General features: G+C 41.9%; 1 protein-coding gene across 1 annotated transcript in view; it reads left to right on the top strand.

The window, feature by feature from the left end:
* Positions 1–810: 810 nt before the first annotated feature.
* LOC137904929 (histone-lysine N-methyltransferase 2C-like) overlaps positions 811–16,640 on the top strand; it is a 48,500-nt gene continuing 32,670 nt past the window's right edge. The window contains exons 1-11 of the mRNA XM_068749146.1: positions 811–998; positions 4,523–4,611; positions 7,248–7,395; positions 8,164–8,370; positions 9,509–9,618; positions 9,750–9,859; positions 10,464–10,626; positions 10,762–10,933; positions 12,432–12,546; positions 13,819–13,994; positions 14,126–14,457. Of these exons, the coding sequence (XP_068605247.1) occupies positions 811–998; positions 4,523–4,611; positions 7,248–7,395; positions 8,164–8,370; positions 9,509–9,618; positions 9,750–9,859; positions 10,464–10,626; positions 10,762–10,933; positions 12,432–12,546; positions 13,819–13,994; positions 14,126–14,457 (1,810 nt within the window). The remainder of the gene's footprint in view (positions 999–4,522; positions 4,612–7,247; positions 7,396–8,163; positions 8,371–9,508; positions 9,619–9,749; positions 9,860–10,463; positions 10,627–10,761; positions 10,934–12,431; positions 12,547–13,818; positions 13,995–14,125; positions 14,458–16,640) is intronic.

The raw sequence follows: 16,640 nt of genomic DNA, 5'->3' as shown, positions 1-16,640 counted from the left end.
CTCTGCCGAGGCGTGGGTTATGTGATCGCTGGCGTTTGTTTGAATGCAGTTTGCAGTCCAGGGGCTGTTATTTTATATATTCTGAAGTCTTTCAGCCAGTTTTTGGCACGAACCTTTGACAAGCTGATGGGTAAGCGTGTCTTAAGATATCATATTTGAGGTCATCGAGCTTGCTTTGCCGTGGACTAAGCTAGTCACTGAATTTTTTGGACTGTATACTGACCTCTTTCTGACAGTGCTTCCCTATTAAATGATTGTGTATAGTGGGAGAGATGCAATAACAGGTTACCTGGCAGAGCTGCTTCTGCACGTATTTAATTAAAAGTTCCCTGCTGACACACTTCTTGCTGTCCTTCTCGTGATCTTTCTACTTTTCTTAATAATTGCACCAACTGTGGTCACTTGTTTGGCAATGGTTGTGAAGCTCATTTCAGTCTTGTGCAGGTGCATAGTCTTGTCACTGAATTCCTCAGACGATTCTTCAGTTTTTTGCCATATCGGAAAGGGTGGAATTTGCCTGATTTCTTAGAACAAACCTTCCATTAACGTGGCAGACCATTCATCCATTCATTTCGTTAACAGGGGCAAATATATGAAATCAGCAATTGTTTCCCTCACTGTACCTGCCCTGGTACACGCTGGGATACCTCGTATTCCAGTCAAATGATAAGGAACTCCCTAAAGTTCAGCTCTCTACCTTTTTGTTCACACAGAATATTGCGGAAGAAGCCTGTAATCCACATAAAAACAAATTAATCTGCCGACTGGAACACGCGTCGTTATCTTATCTTTATTATTATTCTCTTCAGAATGTCATCAGAGGATAAGACTGTGGAACCCTCTGACCAGGGACCCTCACCGCCCTCCAGCAGTGTAGGGGCCACATCCACAGGAAGTCCTGCCCACGCAGACAAGCGACCACGTGGCAGGCCGCGCAAGGATGCTTCTGCCATCATACCCCAGGCACCACCCTCATCTACATCTAAGAGCGGGAAGAAGTAGGTTTTATAACCCTGACATGAAAAATAAATGTAGGCCTAAGCATTTTGTATTTCTAAGCAGTTGTTTTTTTTTCCCCCTTCAATCCTTGAATGCAACATGGATTTTTATCTTAGACGTATTGGTAATGGTCCTGTGGCCTGGTGCCATGTTCCATTACACGGCTTTCACACTGAGGGTTGTATGTTGTTTGTTTTGTTTTTATAGTAGTGGGCATTGGTGAATCATTGAGATGGTCTATTCATGTATGGAGTTGTGAAAATAGTGGGCTTTTTAAGTTATTGGAATCCTGAACCTGCTACCTAACTCAGAAGATCAAAGGCAGACCCCCTAAAGTCATATTTCATTCACATTTCAAATATAATTCTTGTCCATCTTTTTACTGCAATTCTGAATCGTCTCATGAGAAAGTATATTTAACTTTGGGTAACCATAGTAACAATACTTTCTTTGAATTATTTGACTAGTTTACTAATGCTATATTACGCATGGGTTAAATGTGCAAAGGAAATGGTTGCATAAGACATTGTTTTGCATTGTGGTGTTTCTCACGCCCAAACCTTCTGCTTGTGTTAAACTGGAACAACTCTGTGGAATTTGCTTATTTAAAGATTTTCATTTATTCATTTTGTCCAAGGAGATATAATTTTGGAATGATATTGGTGGTGCTAATAGCTTATCATAAACTTAATTGAAATTCCTTCCATATCCCACTGCCTTAATTTTCGAGAACATATTTAGTGTAGAATATAATATGTGGAACATTTTGTGTTGAGACATTTGTGTAAATAGCCAGCATTTAAACTAAAGTAATGATTCCAAGCCCTGCTTTGTTCAATATAAGTCCTTGTGCGTTTGTGTTTTTAAATTATGCCAGCGCAGAAATGTCGTATGAGGCAATGGCACCTGACATTTTTGTAATCGCCACAGAAAAATATGCTGCAGTAAATATCAGCTATTTAGGTAAATAATAATCATCAATAATATCCAGTCATTGATTCATTGCGCAGCTCTGGAACACCTCTGCATTGCGTTTATATTCTGTATACTGGATTTTCAGATTGTCCTCATTTAGCTCTATTTCACTGTTGGTAAAACAACAAAACACTTTGCGAAATTGTGTGGGGTTTGTGCAGTAATTTTAATGTTTTCATATCAATCACATACACTTGTGTCCATCCATCCATGCATGAAACCCAGAAGGACTAGTGTTATCTTTTCACTAAATAGAATCAGCCAGAAATGGCTCTTGTCGACCCATTTGCTCGAATCCGTCGGATTTTCCCACACTCGAGCTGCAAGTGAATCCATTCCACGATCCTTTTCAAGTTTTCCAGTCAGCGCCCTGTTTGCTGGGACTACTTACCAAAGCATTATTTTCATCTTTTCTTTTTTTCCCCTTTTCTCTCAGTTGTGGGACTGTCGAGGGAGTTGAGCAGGTTATCGGGTTGACTGTTAGTCTCGATTGTTTGTCAGTGGAAAAAAAAAAAAATCCCCCCCAGCTGTCTCAAGGCTGAAATTAAATTTGATTCATTTGTTGTGGTTATATGTAATTACAGCTGAATGTTGTACAGCAATCTGTGTTAAGAAATTAACACCACCAACACTTGTGTGCTTACATCGGATCATTATCATCGATGAAAGCATCTCTCACAACTCATTTCTACGTCTGATTTGCCATGCAGAATGAATAGCCAGTCGTTACGGATGCTAATTGTGCTTGCTGTCAACATGCAAACAAAGACTTGTGAGACAGATGTTGTGGTGCTGTAAAAATGTAAGCATGATTTGTGGCAAAAAATATTTTGAATGTTCCCGAGGTCTGCAGCTGCTGATTAAGCCATACATAATTTTTTTCAGAATTGGGTAATGGGCGTGGCTCCGTCTTACTTCCAGTGTTCACCTTTTTACAAAATGAAGATTTATCTTGAATCACAAATGTTGCCTAAAAATACATTATGTAAGTAATATCAGTAAATAATGTTAATCAGAGTTGCCTCGCACAGGTTTAATTTCACGTAGGTTTGTCATCTGTTACTCATCGATCCACGTCTCGTTTAGTTGGGTGCAACGTGTTCACACATGAGTTCATAAAGCTGCTGTACAGGATCGACAATCTTGGAACAAGATTCTAGCTTTCTTGCGACTTCATTTTATGAACTGTAGTTACAAGTAAATAGCAAAACTCCATCACTGGTCAGATCTATTTTTCTTTCCAGTTATCTCGTTGCATTTCATTTTGTCTGTTCACTTGTCTGTTGGTGCCAGTCACTAACGGTATACGTGACATGGGAGTGGAGGGGTAACAGAGGGCAGAAGCAACTGTGGTAGAAGAAGCTGTAAGAAACAAGGCAAACTGTTCTTCTGTGTAATACATACTCGCCGTACTTCTTTCTTTGTTGAGTGGAGCATTGTTGCTGATATAATTTCCTTATGCGATTATTAAAGTATTCTGATACCATTCATTGCAATGGGACGATGCATCCAAATTTCTGCGTCTGGCGAGCGCTAATTTCTGGCACTTTTGTTTTTCTTTTTTTTTCATATTCTTATATTTCATATAATACATTTCACAGGAAAAAAAAACCATTTGGTTTGTTTATTTGTTTCTCCCCCAGTATTGTTCGCCTCTGAATAGATCCTCAAATTGCAGTGTTATCCAAAACTGCGCGACAATCCACTTATGGTGGGCTACTTATGGAAAGAGCTTTGTTCGACGTTGTATTGAGATGCTTGTTTGATATGAGTTTAAAGTTTATGCTTTAGCTAGCACTTGCTAAAGGTCTTGTCGGTCTTTCCTGGATTTTTTTGATTGTTCCTTATCTTGACATGGAAGTCATTTAGAGGGAGAGGTCAAATTAGCATCCATCCATTTGTGATTCCAACTCGGTGGCACTGACAATTACCCCACCCTCCTTCCCCCACTTCAAACCTCCTGTATCCTTATGAGTACCTCCTAACACACACACACACACACACTTAGCGTGCTCACAATTAATGTTATTTATTTAGTAACCACAGCAATTATACCCTCCGCCTGGTGCTTCCAAGATGAGTTTAGCTGTTTGGTGACATAAATTACACAACTATTATCATTTAAAGAGTAATAGTTGCTTTGTGATTTGAAATTCAACTCAAGTAACTTCAGTTAGGCTTACGGGGTAATGAGGCCACGTCCCTGCCTTTAAATTAAGGCTTAAGGTTTGTTCCATGTTGAGCAGACATATTATTTCGTCGTAATTTATTTGTCAAAGCTTTTACATTAATTCAGAGCTATCCAAACTGGCCTGTCTCCATCTTTAAATTCCATATACTACCAGTACGTTGTACCCCAAATACACACAATCCTCCCTTCCTCCATGTCCAACAGCTTGAGTGCTTCCATTAAAAATCGGTGGCAGCTGCGACTATATTTAACTAATTCATAAGCATAACCCCGCCGTCCTGGCAACCCCAGGCTCCTTTTCTTGTTTTACTCTTTAGAATTGCCTTTGTTCATTTGTTTGTGTCTTCCTTACCCCAGGGGTCGCACCAGAGGGAGGGGTTTTGTGGATGAGGAGGACAGCATGGATGAGACTGAGTTAACGGAGCCCCTAAGCCCTCAGCACACAGGTGAGATGTTTTAAATCAGTTTTCTGACCAATTATGTGTAGGTTGTTTTTTTTGGGGTGGGGTGGGGGTCGAACTGAACTGTCACCTAGGAAGCTGCATGCTGAGTGCTTGAAGAGGGGTTTTCTGTTAATGTGGTGGATTCTCTCTCTAATAGAAGGAGATGCGAAAACTTTTTCTTGCAGCCCATGCTTCTACTTTGGGGCTGTAATTGAAAGGGCTTATCTTGAGCAGTGAAGCTGAAATGGGTGTGTATTTCCCCCCTCCCTTCTGTGCTTCTATCTTTCCTTCCTTACGGAGATTGCCATTGAAGAGTAGTGGGAAAGAGCCCAAGGCTAATGCCCTCTAAAAGCTTTTTTTTTTAAATCCCATCAGTCTCCACAGACCTCATTTCTGTGCTTTTTTTATGCGTGAACATCGCATCGCATGACCATGCCTCCCATTCGCCAACATCTCGATACAGTCCTGTTGCTGTGGTTGGTTAATGGTGAGGGAAATTCTGTAATTAGCCAAGGCTTTTAATACATAATCAATCTATTATTGGGAGTTTTAGATCATTTCAATATTACCGAAGGGTTCATATATGGCCACTCTTGTATTTAAGCAAAGGAGATGGTCATTGATTTCCTAATATCCAAATAACTTTTAAATTATTACAACATTCTTAGTATCAACTATAAACAAAGAGGTATGTTGGCATTAATGGACACGCAACAGGCAAATCTATTTTCACACATGACAGTGGTTGGTATTTTCCCACGCTTTCCCGCTCACTAGAGAATCTGGCAGACAGTGGATCATCTCCTCCTTGGTACCTCGCAGGAAGGAAGACCTCTCCAATGACTGAACCCACATTCATTCATTTAAGAGGGTCGACAGAAATGTTGCGTATAGTTACAGAGGCCACCACAGTTTTGTTTTTTAAATTGATTTTATGATCTGCTCTACATAGATTAGGTGACTTTATTTACAACGAAGGCAGACGGCGGGAGCATCCTAGCAGTCATTAAGTCCTGCGTTGAGCTGTTTTTGACATGAGGTGCTGCAGTTGCAAATAAGCCAGAAACTACCCATCTCACATCAAAACTGAGCACCAGCAGAAGGGCCCAGTTAATGGACAGGTTTGTGAGAGGTGAAAAGTGTTCAATTAGGGCTGAGAAATCATCAATCAGCATTTTTTTTTACTTGTCATTACATGATTACTATGGATAAGGATGTCAAGTCATGGTAAATTCATATTTTCAATTCCAGGACATTTCTCCGCTGGTTTCTCTAGGCTATATTGTCTGCTAAGTTTGGAGTACATGCTGTATTCTTTTACATATGAGGCACGGCAGCTTAAATTTGCTGATTATTTACATATTCCTACAAAATTGACAAGATCAGAATGGGTCTGATTTTATTTCATGTTCATGTTCTTTTAGAGCTGCCTAAAAGTGTTTCCCTCTCTCTCGAGCTTAATTCTGTTTCTTTGGAGAATTTTCTGTGGCCCGTCTAGTTTGATTATACGGATTATAGTTTTGCTGATGAAATATTTCACAGTATTTGCCATGATGATTGTACAGTGACCACTGAAATGTCCATGATTATTGCATCAGCTCTGTTCGGTACAGTAGTAATAGTAGTAGTACTGTAGTAAGTAAACATGCTTCTCCTTTCTCTTTCGGCCTGTCCCGTGCATGATTGCGACGGTTCCTTCACAAACTCTAGTATCCAGGAATGTCTCACGCCATTTCCGTGCAGTCTAGTCCAAAAATGAATACGTGCGAATCTAAAGCTAGCTTCATGCTGATTATACTTTGTTTTGGAGGAATTGGGATCAGGGATAACCGTCTCTCTTCTGTCAACCTGTGTCTTTGCTGCAGTTTTAAGGTTTGACAGCCATTCTGATTGCAGCAACAAAAAAAAAACTAAACGAGAGAAATATCTTTAAACCGGTAACTGCTGCAGTATTGAGCAAAGTAACCAACATAACTAACAATGAGTCATATCCCGTCATATCCCGAGACATTGAGAAGTCATCCACTGGTTCATTCGATTATTACGAGACAATGAACTCTTTCAGATGACACCACGTTCTTGTAATCATTGTAATATTGCTTTAATTACCATGAAATATTACGTGAAATTGTGCGTAGACAAAACTCTCATTGAGGGACACGCTTGGGAGTTGTTGCGTATAATTATTACATGAAGCCCCCTTTTTTTTGCGTTTGATTAACTCATAATAGTTACATTTTCAGCATTTATATTTCAAGTCAGAATGCCCACCATTAATTTGAAACCTCCTTTTGTGGGACTCCTTGGCATGCCATGATTCTTATTTTTTTCCTTGCACCATCGTTTTTATTTATTGCCAAAGCTTTATATTCCCAGAGGGGTTTCTGTAATCAGTGCTTGAGCATACGGTACCCATATTTCACCATCCATTTTACCAATATAAGCTATGTTTTTGACCTGACGACAAGTGACATGAATGCAATCAGCTTACCCAATGACAGCTTGTCCATCAGAGGCTGCGTGAAGATTTTACAGCTGCTTTTAGTGTTAAACAGCCTCCACGAATGCTCTGAAGGGACGTAATGCCCAATTGTTTTTTTCCACTGAACTAATTGTTTTATTTTGTTTTTAACCATCAGAAACTTCAATCCATCCAGTGGAAATTGTGGAATTGGTGACCACTGATGTACCAGAGGAGGACAAGCCCTCTTCCCCTCTGGCCCAGAGCCCTCCAGCTGAGAATTCAGCAGGACCATCTGTCCCAGCATGTAGAGAAGTCAAAAGCAGGTTAGAAACAGTTAACATCCCGGGAATCATAACTCTGTGGGGAGAAAATTAGACCTTTTGTGTGTTTGTATGTGTTCTATGCACATGCATCAGAATGCAAAGGTCCATTTGTGTGTGGGGGTGTGACATGCTGTGGTCTTTGTATGCGCATGCGTTGAAATAGCGTCATGAGCTGCTCGATGCAGCACCATCCTCGCCGATGCCACTTCGTTAAAGGTTGTAATCAATCTCTTGGCCTGTCGTTTGTATCGATGCTAGCGATAGCGGGCAGACCAGTTCTGTCTCCCGGGATCTTATTAAAGAGACCTTCTCATCCTTAAAACATGTTAGAAGTATTTTCCGCCTATTGTTATTTCTCAACTTTCCAGCCAACTTTCCAGGAGTCTGCAACGCTCCCCATGTCTGATTATAAATGCACTTTATTTTTGTTTTCAATTTCTTCCTGCCAAAATTATATTGATTCGACTGCTTATGTGGTTGTCTGAAAACCCACCTGGTTATCAGCTTTCATACATGAAAGTCTGATTTAACAGTATTAGTGTACGATGTGGATTGTGTGTGTGTGTGTGTGTGTGTGTGTGTGTGTGTGTGTGTGTGTGTGTAGGCATGCACACATGCCCACTTTACAGATGCAGCTGTGTTAATATGCATTTGGCAGCCCGGGAGAGTCCCTTCGCCTAAAAAGATGCCTTCATTCACGGCACTGGATTAAGTCACAGAAGGTATAAATAATGAAGTGTCTTTTTCCTTCCATTTTCTTTGTTTCAGTGAGCGTCGCTGTGCCTTCTGCTACTGCGGTGGCCGGAGCCTGCTGGGTCAGGGGGATCTGCAAGTATTCAATACCACCCCTCAGCTTGAAGCACTCTTCAGCCATAAGAGAAGAGGAGACTCAGTGAGTGAAAGCTGTGATGACGATAAGACCCCTCAGCCAAAAATGGTCGGACAGACAACCTCAGGACAGAGGGGAAAGACAAAGTGAGTAGGCCTGTCTGACACTCTTTCACCAATTGTTTCGCTGGACTCGGGCTTGTTCTTGTTTTTTCCACTTTGCCTGTGGCCCCACTTCACCGAGCCTTTGTTGTCCTGAGTCCCTGCACAAACTGGGCACTGGCGCAGAGATCATCTGCGCTTTGGTCGAATGATAATTACGGCCCACTTTTAGTATATTCAAAAATGGGTATTTTCAAAATGGGTTCATTTATTACTACCTTTGAAGTGCCCTTGGAAAGCTGCATGGGTTTTAATAAATGGCAACACACTCATCTATGCATTTGTGCTTCTGCATCAACTCCTAAGCACAAAATAGTGTACATACAAAACGAGCACAGCAACGTCAAAAGCTAAATCCTCTCAGCTAGCAGATTGTGTTGTCATTTTACATTATAAGTCTAAAATATCCTTTTGCATTTATATTTAATGTTTCAATGTTGTGGGTGACGTTTGCACACCACCCCATCAAAGAACCCTCTTCTGAGTCTTTTAGATGCCTGCCTTTTTAGTTGTTTTTTTTTTGTGTGTTATTTCTCGGGTCTTTTGGGCCAGGCTGTCGTTGCACTATCCGGAGTCGTATGTGGAAAACTTACAGATTGATTTATCCAGAGAAGCAGATTGTGGAATTGTGAGTTTGTAATGATCATTTGTGATGAAACTTTGGCTATTAAAAAAAAAAAAACTATTTGTCACAACCGCCGACATGCTTCTAGAAACCAGTCTCTCGGTTTTGGCCTTGGGATTGTTTACTAGTATTTAGGTTCATTTCAGATGCTAATGCTCCTTTTCCACATTTTCCACATGATATGCAGCGAACGCGTTCAGTGCAGGAAGTCGGGGGATGCATCAGTTTCAACTGATATTATGAGACAGAGTATAGTCACCCTCTTGTGCTCACACCAAACAAGATGGCCCCCTCCTCCGCCGCTCCATCCTCCCCCCACAGCGCCGTAGCATTTCCCCCTCCACTTATTCTGTCTCTCTGCTCATCTTGTCCTCTACCCGTATGTCTCAGTCACAAATTGATTCAGGCTGTCTTCCTATTGCATATGTTTTAGCTGTGCTATTTTAAAGAGGAATCAACATTTAAATTGCTTTCTCTGCATCTTCTTCCATTTTCCAGTGGGTCGGAATACTGCGAGGAAGAACCAGACCCAGCCAGCCGATTTTGGGATGAGCTTTCTCGTGTTGGCCTTCCAAGTGATGTTACCGTCCAGTTTCTCTTTGAGTCAGGTAAGATCATTGGAGTCACCAATTTTAACCACCATTTCTAGCTCCTTTTTGCTGGGCTTCATTTACACTTTAATGAAACCTCACCCGATTGTAACCAAAGTTGCCATTCTGTACTTTATTTCATATTTCAGGGCAATTTTGGGCACATCAGAGGTGTGCCTTGTGGTCTGAAGGTGTTTGTCAGGGCGAGGGACAATCTCTGCTTAATGTGGACCGAGCCATTGACTCAGGGAGCACAAAGGTGAGTTAGGGGAGAACATCCTTGGACTTAATAGGTGTAAACACCATGATAATGTTAGCAGTTGGGAGGGAACGCTTCTGAGGCAAAGCTGATGGATCAGGCTGGCTGGTAAAGGTCGCCCTGGCGGCGTGGATCTCTCAGCTGTGAAATGGAAAAGGTCACGCCACTCAAAGGGGCTGAGCGCTCACGGCCGCTTACCTTCCAGTGTTTGCTGTGGAGCATCTCGGAGCTTTCCAATTGTGTTTGTTGGTCATGCGTTGTGCAGCCCATCAGCAAATCCTCCACTTGATCTTATGCATATATATTCGTTTACGCTTGTGGAAGTGATAATAGAAGCGTTTGGCGATGTTCTGTCGTGAATGCGATCTTCCCGTAGCTAAAATAAGGAGTTTAAGCAGGCACCATGATCTTTTGTATTTTCTATTTTCAAAGAAACATTTAATGGACAAAAGACCTTAAATGACTCAAGTCAATCGTAAATATATGAATTAACAGTTTCCTGGACCGTTGGAATGTTTTAATGGCATTTGTGAATAATACCATTTCAGAGGCATCTAATTATCTCATTCTCTTTCTCTCTTTCTCTCTTTCTCTCTTTCTGCAGCACTGTGCATACTGTAAGCGCCTTGGAGCATCCATTAAGTGCTGTGCGGAAGGATGTGCTCAACTCTACCATTACCCTTGTGCAGGGGCAGCTGGGACCTTTCAGGATATCAGGAGTCTCTCGCTCCTCTGCCCAGAACACACGGAATTGGCCAATCGCAAATGTAAATTGAATAAAATTGGATGCATAAAGTGATTTAAAATAGTTAACATCTAAAAAACTGTATTCTTTTATATGTGTTTGTCTCTTATTTATTAATAACCGTTGACCATTTCTTTTCTTTTTTTTGTTCCCGTAGTTGTAGATGATATAAGTTGCGCTCTCTGTGATAGCCCAGGGGACCTACTGGACCAGCTCTTCTGCACGAGTTGTGGTCAGCATTACCACGGGATATGCCTGGACATGGCTGTGACCCCTCTACGGAGGGCAGGCTGGCAGTGCCCAGAGTGTAAAATCTGTCAGACATGCATGTAAGTCAACAACCCAACCACCTACATAATATATCTCTGCATTTATTCCCCCCCCCCCACTATCCTTCTTCATATTTTTCTACATAGCTACAAGCCATTGTGCTCACTACTGGGTTGTTTACCTCTGTGGTTTGCGAGGAACTAACTGGATGTTGTACCCTCAGGTCTTGTAACTTTTGACCCTAATTAAACAGCATAGGAGCTATGCTAGCAAGCAGGACTGTTAGCCTTAGGTAATCGCTCTCCATCGAGCTTTCCAGCCTGCGTTTTTACGCAGAAGACCTCGGAACATGATATTTGTGATTTTTAACACAACATGTGACAGAAAAGTACTGCAAATAATGAATAAGACATAGAAGTTTTTACAGATGACACTAATGTGGAACGCAGATTGGATGTACTTTACTCAATGGTGACTAAGGAAGTTATTGAAGTCAGATTTCTGTATCATCTGTTTATGGTTATATTGAGGAATGACTGCATGCCCCCATCTGATTTCCCAGCCTCATGTGAAACAAACTAGCAACAATCCATCTTCTATTATCATCTGAAAGTATAATTTTTGTACGCACTTGCAGTGAGTTGTCTGTAATTTATTTTATCTTGGCAATGGCCTTGCCTTTCTGTGATTTATTACTTGTATTTGCGGCACGTTCACGTATTTGATTGCGTATTTCTATAATGCTAAGCAAGAGTCATGAAATCAATGAAGAATTCTTCTTGTTAGTGGTTTCACTATTTGCATATGCTTTCTTTAGCTGCGGTTCCTTGTGCTCTCAGCCACGAAGCATCTTAGTGGTGATATTGGCTTAAAATCCACTGAATGGGGGGGGGGGGGGGGGTGATAATACCTAGTTTAACCAGAGAATACAGCTTCTGCATGATGTCAAAAGTATCACTCCCACAATACTTTTACCCTTAAATTTCTCCTTGACCTTGAAGACCTTCCACTAGAGATTGGAACCATGTGATATTGGTATTGTTAATTTTTATGTGCATGTGGTTGTCAGCTAAAGGCATTTATTCAGTAAAGGACAATAAGTGGCATAGAAAATCATCAATCTGAATAACTATTGTACTATTGAATTGGTTAAAAATACAATAGTTTAAAAAAATGCAATAAAACAAGACAAAATATTCCCTCTGTTTCTGAAAATTGAACACATACTAGGCAGTAAAAGACGCGTCCTCTTATCTGATGCATGCATCTATTCATTCTTCATGATAACAAATGGAATCGATATATACTGAGGTTCAGAACAATAGAAACAGCACATCAGTTTAAACAAAAGATCGACTTATTCACATCTGATGCTGACGTGCAGAGAACTAACACAGTATGTTGAAGTTATGCCCTTTAAGAATCCTTCCTGAAGAAAGCCACGGTGATTCTTGTCACCCATTAAATAAATAACAAAAACCTGCATAGCATTTTGCAGGTTATGCAAAGGAGTCCGGTGCCATCCCATTTCATACGAGCCTCTTTCTCTCTTTGCAGGAACCCAGGAGAGGACACCAAGATGCTTGTGTGTGACATTTGTGACAAAGGTTACCATACCTTCTGTCTGCAGCCTGCTATGGACTCTCTTCCTACCAATGGATGGAGATGTATGGTACGAATGAGCTCATGGGATGTTGGATGGCTTATATTTGGCAGTAAACTGTCTTTCTGGCTGAAATTTTATTTAAGCTGTTTTTTTTTGTGTGTGTGTTTTTTTTGGTGAAATGCCAACCTGTCTTACATGATCATCCCAGACTGTTTCCAAAGGGTATTTAATGCCCACTGTGTGCAAACCATAATATTTAATGACAAATATTCACAGTATGAGTCCTGTCTCTGGCAGTATAAAACGTCTAACTCCCACAGGAATATGACTTTTGGCGAGTTTGTATTTGCTCTTTCTATGGTTCTAAAATGACTCTTGCACAAAGACCTCAGTCGGGCCTCGGTGCTGTGAGATAGCTGTGTGTTTACACACACACATGCGTGCTAATCACGCATGCCACGGTGTGGCCCTGCTGTTCAGGCAATAGCGGTCCAAATGTTGTGTGTCATTTTCTTCTTGGATTTGAAAAAGGTTTTGGTAAACACGACCGACCACCAGGTGATGGGAAAATCTTCAAATGGGCTTCTGTGAATCGGCACTGGAGGACGACAGCCCACATACAACTTTACAATCATTTCTCCTTGGGTGTCTGTCACCAGCTTCCGTTATTCATGATAGTTGTCTGAGTGAAAGTGTTGCGCCGAGGAGAGATTGGTGAAACACAAGTCCAGTTTCAGCGCTTTGCGATGTTTCCTTTTAATGTTGTGTATCATGTATGAGCTCCTACATCACACAAGCTTGAGTGGTGGCGAGTGGTCCAATGTCGTTGCACCAACGGGATGGCGTGAGTGCTGGCGCTCGGCTTGGATACGCATCTGGTTTTGCCATTTCGGTCTGCTGAGCAAAATGTAAACCGGTTTGATCTTATGTGAGCCGACTGAACTGTCATACAAACCAGAAACGAAAACTGGGTGAGACAAGCTATCAGCATCCAGTTAGCTTGCAGGATCCCGGGAATAGCCAATGGTTCCTGCATCAAAGATGGGTGCGCCTCTTATCTTCCGATGTACTCGAGGGTTTTGCATGTCTCTTTAGAAACAGGTTGGTAGAAGTTAGGCTAAAAGAAGCTTAAATCATAACTTGTATAAATAGATTGGGCGTGTATGATGGTAAATTCAACACCAAAGGGTGTAAGGTTTTGTGAAAATCTTTTTTGTGAACACTGTATCTACCCAGAGGAATCACTACATGTAATTTATGATCACAAAAGATTTTATTATATTATATTCATTGGGTTTGAATGATTATGTTCATAAGAAGGCCTCCTGTGCTCCTCAGAACTGTAGAATGTGCATCCAATGCGGAACACGGTCCAGCAGGCAGTGGCACCACACCAGCCTGCTGTGTGAGAACTGTGTCCAAAACCAGGACCCTGCTCTGTGCTGTCCTATGTGTGCTGGCATCCTGGACCCTGAGCATCAGAAAGACTTACTTTTTTGCCACACTTGTAAGAGGTAAGGGATATTTGTGTGTAAAGCCAGCTCTAGCAGGTAGAAAATAGTGAGAAACTCCAGCCAGAAGTGTTACATTTGAGGATTTATCATGTGAAAAAAGTTCCCTTACAATTCCTGTACACTGCTTTCAGATGGTTACACCTGGAGTGTGAGCGCCAGAACTCAGGCCACGCAGAAAACCACCCCAGGGAGGACTACGTGTGCTGCAACTGCAGATCTCCTGCTACAGAGCAGGACGAGAACACGGACGCCGGCCCAGAGCGCAGCCCTCAGCTAGCCTCCATGCACATAGACTCTGAGACTGGCCCCCACCTGGCTAAAAAGCACATAGACACTCTGCTGCCTCCTGAAATGCACAATGACCCCAAACCGGAATTATCCACTATTCCAGTCGTCTCAGATCCAGAGCGTGTCCAGGTCACTGTCCAGCGGGAGAGGCTGGCAGCATCAGCGCTGAAGCTTGGTGAGTCTTTGTGACACAAACGTTACTTGAATTGACTTTCCGTCTACTTTCTTTATATACCTCCAATGTTTGCCTTCAATGGGAATGTATTTGAATATTAGTTGCAGCTTGTTTTTGTAACATAGCGCCATTGAGTGGAATATTTTTAATCAAATAGAATTAAACCCACAAACTCAAGCTATATGTTTTGTTCAGGATTCATTATTTTTAGCTTGTAGCCATGCAGAATGCCATTAAAGGTTTTGGCCATGCTCCACAAATTTGGGCTGCAGCGTGAACACTAATGGAAGTTTCGAAAGTCTCAGTTGTTGCAGATTAGACGAATGGAGTTGCTGGATTAAAACCAGAAAGAAGCACTCCCTCTTTTATTTAAGAAACTCGCCAATAAACAGATGGCGTTCTACCAGCGATAGATTAAAGCGGCTCCATTGTCTTTGTAACTGTGTTTGAAGATCTAAAGTAGTTAGATTCTCCCTCCTCTCTTTTGAGGGGGGGGGTAGCATGTGTTGCCAGTCTGTGCAAAAAAAAAAAAAAAAATTGCACTTTAGTTTGCAAGATTATAAAATGTTGCATTCGATTTGGGCTCTCATACTTATGGATTAACTTTAAATCTTACTTGAAGCCAAACTATGTAATGGCAGGAGAGGCTGCTGTGCCACATAGCTGGTGTCCGTCATACTGTGTGTGTGTGTGTGCGTGCGTGCCAGCAACAGGTGTGCAACACTGAATCAACAAATAAATAAAGCTTCTAACATTGTGGCTTCAATAGTTGCAGTAAGGGATGCTATTGGATTCAGTCCCGTGAGAGAATAACTAGAGATGAGACTTGAACCTCGAGCTAAAAACAAATTCTGACATTAGCGTTTACTATTTTGTAGCGGAAGCGTTATTTCCCACAATAAACTCCGTCCCTCATAGCTGTTATCCACCCCGCTCTCTGCAATGAGTTCTTCATCTCCACTGTGGTCCATGTCAGTTCTCCTTGCAGTGGAGTGAAGCGCCTCACGAGTTAATGGTGAGCGAGGGATGCTAGCGGTTGCTATGCTTCCCGCCACGCATGAATGTGCGAGCTGCACTGACTCATTCACGAACGTACATGCAACTTGCAATCTCATTGGAGAACGCTTTTTATTGCGGTCATCGTTTTATTTAGCTGACAAAAGACCACCTCTCCCACATTATGGTATTAAAGACGAGTACACTGGTTCTGTTTGTTCTTTATTAATGTCATTCACCCAGAAATACGACCATATCAAGCTTTGCATGTTTGTCGAGGCTTTTCCCGTGGATTTAAAAGAGAAAGTTTATAATGTGCTGAAATGTGCCTTTTTAGTGTGCTTTTGTCTTTGTCTCGTGAGTTCATGGCTCTCCTGCCTGCTCAACGCACATATAATGTAATTGAAGTGATTAACCGGAGATGATCGTCGCCCACCAGGATTCTCCGCCACTTAGGGTTTAACAGCGGGCTTACCGTGACTCGACTGGCAGATGTTGTCTGATCCATCCTGCGGCGGGTCAGGCCTTCCTTAGGGTCTCTGCAGCCTTAATGAAAGCTGTGCATTTATCTCGACCATCATCTTATTCACTGTAGGCGTTACAGGAAGCCGCCGGGTGTCAATATGAATGAGAATGTGTGTTCACAGCGGTCAATAGTTGAAGGCTGGAGATTCTAATTGACTTTCTGGCACGGGCACCGGAAGAGCACCTGCAAAGCCGCACAGTCATGAGCCACGAGCGCACAGACCCTGGGATGTTGGTTGTCATGGTTACTGCCTTCCCTGGCAAGAGATGCTTAGCAGGTGCACGAGGGTGTCGGGATCGGTGTGACACGGGAACTAAGACTAGGCTATCTGTACTGTCAGAGGCTGTGTGGCAGAATATTGGCTCGATGTCTGGATATCTATTAGCCAAGAATGACTAGTTCTATTCATACTAGACTAGCCAAATACATTGATGTCTTCACTAAAAAAACAAATGCTGGGAGAGGATGGGATATGCTACAAAGCCAGTGGGAGAGGGTAGCCCACAATACAAGATGTCGGCCATGATAAAGGTCTCGTTATGCGGTGTGGCCACTTTTACTCAAAAGCCACCTCCTTTTCATTAACACTTCAGTCAGATCCTTTTCAAGGAAATAGTTTGTTAAACATGATTATGGAAATACATTTTTCATCCATATAATG

Source organism: Brachionichthys hirsutus, chromosome 15, assembly GCF_040956055.1.
Source record: "Brachionichthys hirsutus isolate HB-005 chromosome 15, CSIRO-AGI_Bhir_v1, whole genome shotgun sequence".
Classification (NCBI taxonomy): domain Eukaryota; kingdom Metazoa; phylum Chordata; class Actinopteri; order Lophiiformes; family Brachionichthyidae; genus Brachionichthys; species Brachionichthys hirsutus.
This window is presented reverse-complemented; position numbering and strand designations above follow the sequence as displayed.